The 10,717-nt window shown below is 33.3% G+C and overlaps 1 protein-coding gene across 2 annotated transcripts; it reads right to left on the bottom strand.

Moving 5' to 3' along the window:
- Positions 1-4,781: 4,781 nt before the first annotated feature.
- On the bottom strand, positions 4,782-9,175 carry LOC133860908 (homeobox protein knotted-1-like LET6). 2 transcript variants are annotated; one of them, XM_062296570.1, is made up of 4 exons: positions 8,486-9,175; positions 7,659-7,899; positions 5,529-5,755; positions 4,782-5,105 (listed from the first exon to the last, which is right to left on the bottom strand). In XM_062296570.1, exons 1-4 carry the CDS (start codon positions 8,786-8,788, stop codon positions 4,902-4,904), a joined length of 975 nt encoding a protein of 324 aa, XP_062152554.1. In that variant the 5' UTR covers positions 8,789-9,175; the 3' UTR covers positions 4,782-4,901. The 2 variants fall into 2 exon arrangements, with proteins under 2 accessions (XP_062152554.1, XP_062152555.1); XM_062296571.1 differs by having other exon boundaries at positions 7,662-7,899.
- Positions 9,176-10,717: the final 1,542 nt, after the last annotated feature.

The raw sequence follows: 10,717 nt of genomic DNA, 5'->3' as shown, positions 1-10,717 counted from the left end.
TTATTTATTTTTTATAAATGTTAAAAATACTAAAAATTATAGGAAAATTGAAGAATATTTGGTATTATAAGTTAATGTTTAGAGGATGGACCAAACTAGTCGTTGGACCACTGAAATCAAGTCGATCGTTTTGGATTCTTCAAAGATCGGATAAGCAAGAACACGAATCAAGAATCTCATCAAAGTGATTGAACAAAACAAAGTGTATGTCTTTTTTTTTCCTTTTTTTAATGTTTTTTTTAGAGCTAGCATGTTTTTGTTTTCTATTTAAAAATAAATTCTGATTTGACATAAATTTTTCTGTTTATTCTTATTCCTTGTCACCTGTAGAACCATGACTGCTTTGCCAAGAACGATAGATGACAATTGATGAGGCAAACCAAAACCAAAAATATAAAATGTTAAATTGAACTATTTAATTAATATTAAAATAAAATTAATTAGTTAATTTTTGGGTTCTTTTGATTTTGCAGTTTTAAAACGTGCGAATTAAAAATATAATTAAATATTAGATAAAAATGCACATACGTACTTAAATACTTACGATTTGAAGCATAATTTTTTTTTTTTAGAGAACTTCACAAGGGTATTGAACTTTTACCATTTTTGAAAGAAGATACATAAACTTCAAATCGTCTCAATTTATAGTATTTATTTTTTGGAAAGTCTCAATTAGGGGTCTTTTGTTAGGATTTTCCATTAAATTCTATCAAAATTGATTTAGGTATTAGTTAGAATTTAAAAATACTCATCTGAATCTTCGAATTTTTTTTAAAAAAAATTAACACATGAGTATTTTGAAAATTTTGATAGGATTTAACGGAAAATCATAACGAAAAACCACTAATTGAAACTTTCCGAAAAACGGATACTCTAAATTGAGACGGTTTTAAATTTTTTTTTTTTGATAAGTAATAAGTTGATCTTATTAAAAGCGTAAGGCGCCACTCAATACACCGACAGTATACAAGAGAACGCACCTAGCTAGAAAGTGAAAAACGAACAAGAAATTCATCAAAGGTAAACGATAACGGTAACACAAAAACCACCGTCCAAAAATACAACGTATGAAAAAAAGAAGCTAAAATATCATCCGAGGATCTCTTCAAATCCTCAAAACACCTATCTCCTTTAAAAAATAGTAAAAATTTGGTATCCTTAAATAAAATTATCCCTTTTTTTTCTTTTTTTACTTTTTCAAACAGTCATTTTATATGAACAAACACTCAAACACTACACTTTTTATTTCTTCCATGCAGAGTGCAAGATCATTCTCTTTGTTTCTGTTGTCCGTACAAGCAAGAAAGAGAGGATTTTCTTTTGTGAAATATGTTCATCTCCCCGCCATGATGAGGGCACGCACAGCACGTTAACCAATTGGCCGGTTGCACGCAGTTTCTTTTAGGGTTTAGGAAATTCGAAGCAAAAAGTCAAGCATGACAGCGTGACAGACATTCAGACAAGATCGAGATACAATTTAAGGACGACAATATGAAGCTCCACGTCGATACGTCGTTTTCACTGGACGACGTTTCCTTTTTTTGTGTGTTCTGGTCATGTAAACGCCAGTACCATTACATATTTTTCATAAACATACTCTTTTTTCTTTTTCTTTTTTTCTTTTTTTAAGAGTCTATTAATAAAGAAAAATACAATAGGAGGAGGGAGATCCAACAAAGACCCATTACTCTCAGAACAAATATCTTAACCAAAAAAAAAAAAAAAAATTAGGCCACCGAATAGTCAAATCACTTTCTTGGCTATGGAGCGGTTCGAGCACCTAATTCAGTTTGGTAGTGGCCACCACAAAAACACTCATCCAAAAACCGCTCTTCTTGTTTATTGTATTGTAGTCACGATCTGAAACGTTTATTTAAAATGAATACAAGTATACAATACGGTCAAGAATTAGCTTTGTCTTTATGTTTTGTGCCTCAAATGACACATTTTTCTGTAAGACGGTATCCATAAACAAGAGAGGAGGTGGCAACAAAAATTTGCTCTTGCGGAGTGCGCGCATTCGTGTATCGGCCGCCACACATATTATCTATCATATCTTGCACAGTGTGGCCAGTAGGGAAGATGCCATAGCGGGTGAAAATAATAAATATACTTTAAAACAACTACAACAAAATAATTGACATAATTATTTGGTTACGAAGTGAAAACTCTTTGAATTCAAAGAGAAAAAACCACTTTGAAGCAGTAAAACGCATAAAATTGAGAGGAAAAAAGGGCAAAAAGTAAAAGAAAATGTTAACATGGATAAAAGCATAGACAAAGTATTATCTACGTGACAAAGTCAAAGAAAATGCTAACATGCTTTACATACATACTCACTTTCTAATGTATTTTAGGACATTTTTTTTTTTGTTTTTAGTTTGAAAAAAGTTTTGATGTGATATAAAAGTATAAATTAAATTTGTATTTTGAAAATTATTTATTTTAAGTTGATTGTTAATGTTGTTGTCTTGATAAGAAAAAACAAAAAGACAAAATATAAAAACTTTAACAAACATGACTGTAGATTAAATGAATGTTTAAGATCTTCTTGAGTACGTAACTAAAATGGTCTTTTAATGAACATCAAATATGTGGATACGTGGAATAGGATCTTTCCATTTCACTTGAAATTAAAAGAAATTATTTAATAGTCTAAATTTGTTTTACATTTAATGATTTACACTGTACCACGTTATTTAAAATTTTTAAATGACGTGACAACATATTTACCATGTACAAACATATATATACATCATCATATATATATATATATATAAAACAAATTTGAAATTTGAAATGGAGAGGGTCCTAATCTATATTGTAGCCCGATTTCATTTGATCTTATTTTCTTAAAGAATAATTAGTTTGTTAAGCATTTCTACTATAGTCCCAAGTGTTATACGTGATTTAAGTACAATCCTTACTATGTGTTTATAAATTCTTGGACATCCTCCCCTTACAAGCCGGTTTTTAAGAGTAAGTTTTACACAGGGTTTGTATTATTTGATATCAGAGCCAACCACCAAGCCGAGTATGAGATCAGACGAGACTCGTCGAGTATGATATCAAATAGATTGCTACTTTGTGGTTGAGTCACAAAGAAGGTGACCTATAGCTTAAGTTAAAATGTCTTGGTACTATGTATGGACATAGTATTAAGTAATTGAATACTGATAAATGAGTAAAGTCGTCAAAAGAAAAAATGCTACTATCAGATTAATGTTGATAGAGTAAACTGTCATGAACGTCCCTTACGGAGCGTAGTGGTCTATTATCTAGGATGAATTCTACTTGAGAGTTGTATCTTATTCTTACCAATGTAGCAGCACGTACAACTAAAAAGCTAAAATTTTTATCTTTTTTTTTTTTTTTTTTCAGTGGAAATCTTGATCGATATAACTCAAGCCAATGAGTTTAGACTCGTGGATATGATATCAAGAACTCCCTCCGATGATTAATTTATAAAAAAAAAGTACTCCCTCCAATGACTTCACCATTATTCAGTATAGAACTTAATCACACCTTGACATAATTATAAATGATAACAAATCATAATATAATGCCATTAACCGCCCCCCCGGGGGCGGGAAAAAAAAGAAAAAAGAAAAAAAAACTTAGAGGATTACAATTATCTTAATTTATTTGTTCGAATTTGAGAGAATTCGAGTAGATGATTATAAGAAACTGACTAAATAAAAATTGAGTTGCCTACCCACTTATCGGGTCAAATAGGTCCTATTAATAGTCTCTTACAATTACTTACTCGAATTTTTTCAAATTAAAACAAATAATTTGAGAAGATATTGATATATGAGAATGTCATCTAAATTACACATAAAAGCTAATTCTAGACAAGGTTACTCAACGACATGGCTGCATAATCAAATTATTTGAAAATTACGTGCAATGTGCCATCTGCTGCATCAACTAAAAATAGATTTTTTCATGATTTAAATTAGATTTTACAAATTTAATAATATATGTATAATAAAATGAACCATTTCTCCGTCCTGTCCTCACCTCCCGTCTTTAATAAATGTTAAATCACTATTTATCTCAAAAACTTAAATTAATAAGAAAAAATAAAATTAATTATTTAATCAATACCCACTCATCCCTTTCTTCCTTATAAGTAAAGACCAACACATAAAATATTTAATTAAAATAAAAAAGTAAAGTGTAGAGTTTAGATTTAAACTCAAAATTTCAGCTCTAATACCATATTAAAACTTACCTTAAAAACTTAAACCGACCTAAATTTAATCGATACTCTAACAATAAGCAATAAAATACAAACCACACCCCACACGGCTATTGAAGCTTTCGGCATCAACACCTTCCACTTGGTGGAGGCCAGGGCCTACTGCCGAGGAAGAAAGGGGGTTCAAAGTATCAAGCCACATGCTTTGTTTTTTTTGGTTTTTTTTTTTTAGGTAAACCACATGCTTTGTTGACTATAGAGCAAAGCTAGCTGTGGACACCAAAGCCTACAAGATTTCACAACATTCCCATAAACCTATGATCAAAAGAAGATGTCAAACCGCATGAATGCATGGCATGTAGTTATAGCTACTCTGTCCTGTAAAACAACTAAGAGAGCATCATGCATCCTAAACATCAATTTGCTTCGACTGTGTTAAATCTAGCAAAGTGACCTCTCTTAGCCAGATCCGAATCTCGGCAATTTTCTGTCCAAATTGATAGCAATTTGGGCAGCAAATATGAGAAACCCCTTATGGGATCTTTATCCCTCTTAGCCAACCCTGCAAGGTGCTAAATACAAATGAAGATAATTTTGATACATACATTCGACTAGTAGTTCTGGATTGTCAAGCGCTTAAATATAAGCATCAGTCTCAAGACAGAGTTAAGATGTTACAGTGATTAGGAACATGTCATCAGAGGAGCATAGGGGTGCAATCCATCGGAAAGGGATTGCACATCATATTATCCATATAGTAGTGGGGATGAGATGCATCCATCACAACAAATTGCATATCTTCTGAAGGCTTCCAATGGCGCTTCCTCTGATTGATGAACCAGTTATTTATCTGTTTCAGATCAAGACCTGTGGATTCTGCAAGTGCCACCTTCTGGGACTCCTGCATAACCGCAGGGAATCGCATTATAACAACAAGAACAAATCAATCTCGTGTGATATGGTTGAAGTAAATATATCCCCCAAGAGATGCCAAACACAGCACAGAAGTTGCCACATAAAATCAGATTGAAATATGAACACTAGATAACTAATGGCCTAACACAACCATCTTCATTATCAAAACATCACGAAATTTTTTTTAACATTCATTTCAAAAAGTTATTAGTGCTAAATTGCTGCTTATCCCAAAAGTATAAGCTAATTGGAAAGAGTAAATTTAATAATTTAATTAATACTTTAATAAATAGGGCTACGATGTAAGCGATTTAAAGGAAACATGCTTGTAGGAAGGAAGCAACATAAAGTTCGTGCTGCTAAAGGCACATAACTAATATAAATCAACAAGGATGTGGATTATAGATACCGATGGGTATGGCCACTTGTAGTGCCTGCTCCACCAGTCCAGCAACCGCTGTCGGGCTTCCTTTGGCAATTTCCCATTCTTTTTCTTCTTCAGAAACTCCTGCTTGAGACTGCCCAAATATCCACTGTACTTGTGCAGAAGCTGAACTTTCAGTTCCCGGTCTTCAACTTGAGGATCTATGACATTGTCAGTCGCATTAACCTCTTCCTCACCATATCCATTTCGACCTATAAGATCACCAAAGTGGAAGCCAAGAAGATAAGCAAATAACTACGCTAATCATCGAAAAAACTTTCATGGTTGATTATACAAATACCATTATCCAACAATAGAGGAATCTGAAGGCCTTAAGTTACATCTGATTCTAATAAGTACTCCTATCAAATGCTAATAGCGTGAATGAAGTTATGTAACAGTTGCCACTTCAAAGTGTATATATGAAGCAAATCATAGCACCTCGTAAGATAAATTAGTGAAGCCAATCTGATTACTTTGTTGGATATAGAAATCCTTGTCAATTGAAAATACCAGAAAATTCAAAAAACAATAAAAGACACATTATTTTACATCGCCTTTAAAGCCAAACATTTGAGTAGAATATCAACTATAATTACTTAGAAACTACTTCCAAATTTTCGAGGATATGATATGTATGGACACTACTCTAGCTATGTCCTCACAAGTATATGCTTTATAAATGACAGCAACAGGAATAATAAAGGCAGGCAAAATAGTTAGTATTAAGAAGGTGGAATTATTTTTTCTTTTTAACATAGGACCGCATAAACACTATTACTTAAAACAAGAGAGAGCGTGCGCATGTTGGTTCATTTGCATTTAACAGAAACATGTGGAGTCATTTATTGTTCTCAAGGAACATAATGAGTGATGAAAACTGAATAATTTGCTTGATTCTCGAGTCTCTTAGGTCTTCAATCGGGTTTCCTGCACATTTCTAATCCCATTAATTATGTTAAACGAATAGTCAAAGAAGAAAGTATGTGAAAGTATTGTTTAAAAGAAAACTGAAAGTACAAATTTCACATAAGGAGTTTTATCTGGTAACATAATATGGTATCAAAAATAATTATTACTTGTTAAAAAATCAAAACCTAAATCATCAAAAATAAAAAAATAAAAACTAATTAAAGCCTATGTTGGAGCAACAAGAAGAAAGAAGGTTGATTTGTCACCATCAGCAAAGGATTTGAGATATCAGGATCAACAATTAACATTAAAGTAAAACAGTGGGAAGGGTATTGATATAATTGTAAACACCAATGTATTTAACCATTAAAGAATCCAAGAACAACATGTCAATAGACTCTTCCAACCATTAGAGCTAATCAATGTGTTCGAAAGAAGAGTTATATTTTGTGACTATATACTGAATGAATACTCATCCAAAATTTTACTCAATCTTGGAGGCCTAAATTGAAAGAATAAGAAATGCAAGTCCATTTACTATCTATGTATTATTGTAGACTCTAATCAAAACAATCTAAAAATACACCAAAGGATGTCATCTGAATGAAGAAGAAGAGAACAGAAGAAAGATTCATGGAAGTAAATGAGGTTATGACAAGGACATGCATTTAAAGACATGAGTTTCTGTGCGCTGAAAGATACATAATTATGGTGCATTAATACACCTTGTCGAGTTCCACCAGTCCTAATAAGACCATTGTCCTAAGAAATTAATGTCCAAATAACTCTTTTGTTCCAAAAACTGTAAAATTCACCTTCTCTGCAAAACCAATCAATAATCTCGATGAACCTACCTTGAATTAATGAACTTTCCAAATAATTAAAAAACCCTAATTACCGAATAAAAAAACCCTAATTCTATTCCCATCACTCCTTCAGATGTTTTTAAACACATCACGATTTTTTTAAAGTCAAATAAAACCAGAAAAGGCTAGAAGGGTTGGAAGTTGGGAAATATCCAAGCCTGGACACAGACAAACCGAAGAGAATCAAATCTACAGATATCTATATTAGCCATCTAGTACCCCTCCCCTCTAGCCTCCAAATAAAAGCTTTCCAGTTGTATGCATTTTCTTTTTTCATGAAAAGCTAGACCTACTTCCATGGAAAGATGTAGGACAAAAGAGGATTTAAGAATGTCACCACCAGAATCTGAGGAAGAAAGTGTTAGGGCTTTGAGCTGGCAGTCAATCCTTGAGAAGAAAAGCATGGCCTCTTTGAAGGGCTTAGAGAGTTCTTGCTCGTACTTTGTTAGCATCTCACAGTAGGCCTCCATAAACTGATCCAGTCCAGGGTCTTCACCTATGCAACCTCCATCCATAGTAGCCTCAGAATTTGCATAGGCCTCCTCTAACCTAGCCACCACTTCAGCAGGTGCCCCAACCTACCATCATTTAATTATTATTTCTCTATAAATCAGAATAACAAGGCCATGCAAATAAAACTAGAGGAAAAAAAAAACTCACTATATATTAAAATCCTAGAGAGAGAAAGAGAGAGAGAGAGAGAGAGAGAGAGAGAGAGAGAGAGAGAGAGAGAAACCCACATGGAGAAAGGGACAGTTGAGGGTTTAAAGTAAGAACAAGTTTCTGATTATTCCTTCATGGACCACCAAAACTTCTACCACCATGAAAAAAAAAATGGTTTCTGCAGAATTATGTGATTCTGTTGCTGGCTGTTCTGAGTGTCTGCTTAGTCTACTTGGGTTTTTTCAATTTGTTTTGGGTTTTGTTAGGAGAGTGTTGCTGTAGTCTCTTTTGTTGTTTCAGCTGTTTATGCTCTTTTGCTTGTATTTGGTTTCAGTTGTTAATGAAAGAAGCTCACTCATAAAAAACAAAAAGACAAAAAAAATACTGAGAATTCAACCTGTTCCCATGAACTGCGCCTCAGATTATATATGTGAAAGAGAGAGAGAGAGAGAGAGGGAGAGAGAGTGTGTCAGAATTTGAGTAGGAGATAAAAGTCATCACCTTTTGACAATTGACATAAGCAGCCAGGAGGCGAGGGAAGAGAGGATGAGCCATAATCTTAGCCCTCATACAATTATTGTTGGTCTCCATATCTTGCTCAAGCATCAAACCAGCTGATGCCGCCCTTTGGCTATAAGAATTGTCGCTCAAAGGTAGAGGAAGAAACTGCTTATTAATTGCTTCCACACCAGAATTCATTAAGGCCGGCATCATCATATTCATATCGTTCTCCCCAAAGCTCATCATACTACAAGTACCACCACTACTACTGCCTCCTCCTCCTTCCATATTTATCTCTTTCATTGTTGTCTCTCTCCCCTAAGAGTACCCCCGGTTTTTAAGCTTAAACTTGCAGTCTTTCTGCTGAAAATCCTAAAGGGTTCTCTTTTCCTTCTTGGAAATGGGTATTTTTTCTTTTCTTTTCTTCTCTCTCTCAGTGTGAGATAATAGATATCAGACAGAGAGCTACGGAGAGAGGGAGAGAGAGAGAGTAGATCAGTAGAGTTAAGAAGCACAGGTTGCACGCGGGGTTAACGTGGGGTTTCTGCTGGTTCTACTGAGAGTGTCTGAGAACCCTTTCCTTCCCGATGAAAGGCTGCCTCTCATCACCTCCTCGTTTATTGCACTGCCACTGATCAACTTACTATTACTGGCGCATTCAAAAGAGAGAGAGAAAAGGTGCTTAATGATGGCTTATGGGAAGGATCAAATGTATAAATATAATGACCCCCAATGGGATTGATGGGAAGGGAAGGGTGGTGTTGGTGATTAATGGTAATCAATCTCAACCGTCCATTTCTTTATGGAGGACAAAGAGAGTTCGAAGGAGGAGAAAAAAATTGAGTCCCACCATTTTTTTTTTTTTTTTTGAAATTAAATAAACTTTTCTAGTCAAGCTAAAAATATTTTCATTTTTTTTATTATTTTTCAATCCATCAAACACAAAAAAAAAATAGAAAAATATTTTGCCCTAATTAATTCTCTTGTCTTCCCACATCATTTCTGGTGATTGATGTTTGTCTTTCAATCTCACCCCCTCCATCCATCCATTTGATATATTCCCTTGTGATTTTGGCTTGTCCTCTCTCTCTCTCTCTCTCTCTCTCTCTCTCTGATGTTTCACTTTTGGGAGTGTTAACCCTTTCTAGGGCAAAACAACAAAGGGAAACCTAAGCAACGCGACACCATTTTTGCTAAGCTATATCCAAGCAAACGACATCGTCTCTTTCTCATCTTCTTCAAATATATCTCCAGCTCTGAGCCATATGGGGTAATCAATAATAGTAGAAAAAAGTAGGTTTGGGGAGACGGGAGAGAAAAAAGAGAGCTGAAAAAAAGTTGGTGGGACACTCCGAATGTCTCTTCTTCTATAGTCTTCTCCAGTCTTTTTTACTCTCTGCAATTCATTGCTGTCTTCTGTTTAAGCTATAAAATCACGTCCACAATGGATTAGATGTTCAATCACAAACAGGATTATGGAGATATTAAATAAGCAGCCAAAAGTTTAAACTTAAGTTAAATTTAATTATTTAATATATATATATATATATATATATATATATATATATATATATATATATATTTAAGTAAAATAGGGTTTCCTCAAACTCTTTTTCAATATGGAAAGGATTTGAAATGGGAGATAAATTAGACCGACAAAGTTTGAATTCAAGATTTTTATTATGATATCATAAAATTATTATTTATTTTAAAAGTTTAAATTAATAAAAAAGTTTAAACTCAAAACTTGTATTTCAACATCTTAAAATTTTAAGAAACAAGGGGAGGGACTATTTTGAGAATATGGTGATGCAAGGCGCGCACTTGTTAGGGAGCACAAACTAAAAAAATGTAGCATCTTAAAGCTAGAAGTAAAAATTTTAATTTTTCTGTTAAGCCTCACAGCTATGTGTGTAAAAAATCTGTTAAACTATATATATCTATCTTTTTCTTTTTCAAAATCATTTAAGCAGCAAAAAAAATGAGATTTTTTTTTTTTTTTTTTTAAAACAAGAACAAAAAGAGAGGATATAGAGACTTCTTCCTTTTACTGATAAAACCTAATTCAGCAGGAAAAAATATAAACCGACTTTAAAGGATTATGCAGAAGAAGAATCCAATTCCCAGCAATATCTCATAGTCATTACCTGATGGCTAATGTATATTTTATAGTTTTTTTGGGTTCTTCTAAAGTTTTCAAGTCAGTATCAAAGCACCTATGAAAAATCTGAT

This window comes from Alnus glutinosa, chromosome 2 (assembly GCF_958979055.1).
Source record: "Alnus glutinosa chromosome 2, dhAlnGlut1.1, whole genome shotgun sequence".
Classification (NCBI taxonomy): Eukaryota; Viridiplantae; Streptophyta; class Magnoliopsida; order Fagales; family Betulaceae; genus Alnus; species Alnus glutinosa.
This window is presented reverse-complemented; position numbering and strand designations above follow the sequence as displayed.

What these genes read in the sequence shown, in the direction of transcription:
- LOC133860908 (XM_062296570.1), bottom strand. Translation starts at nt 8,788, where the DNA reads ATGAAAGAGATAAATATGGAAGGAGGAGGAGGCAGTAGTAGTGGTGGT. An exon ending in CTTATGTCAATTGTCAAAAG is followed by an intron (nt 7,900 to 8,485) that starts GTGATGACTTTT and finishes AAATGATGGTAG; the next exon opens with GTTGGGGCACCTGCTGAAGT. An exon ending in TTCTTCCTCAGATTCTGGTG is followed by an intron (nt 5,756 to 7,658) that starts GTGACATTCTTA and finishes GTGATCTTATAG; the next exon opens with GTCGAAATGGATATGGTGAG.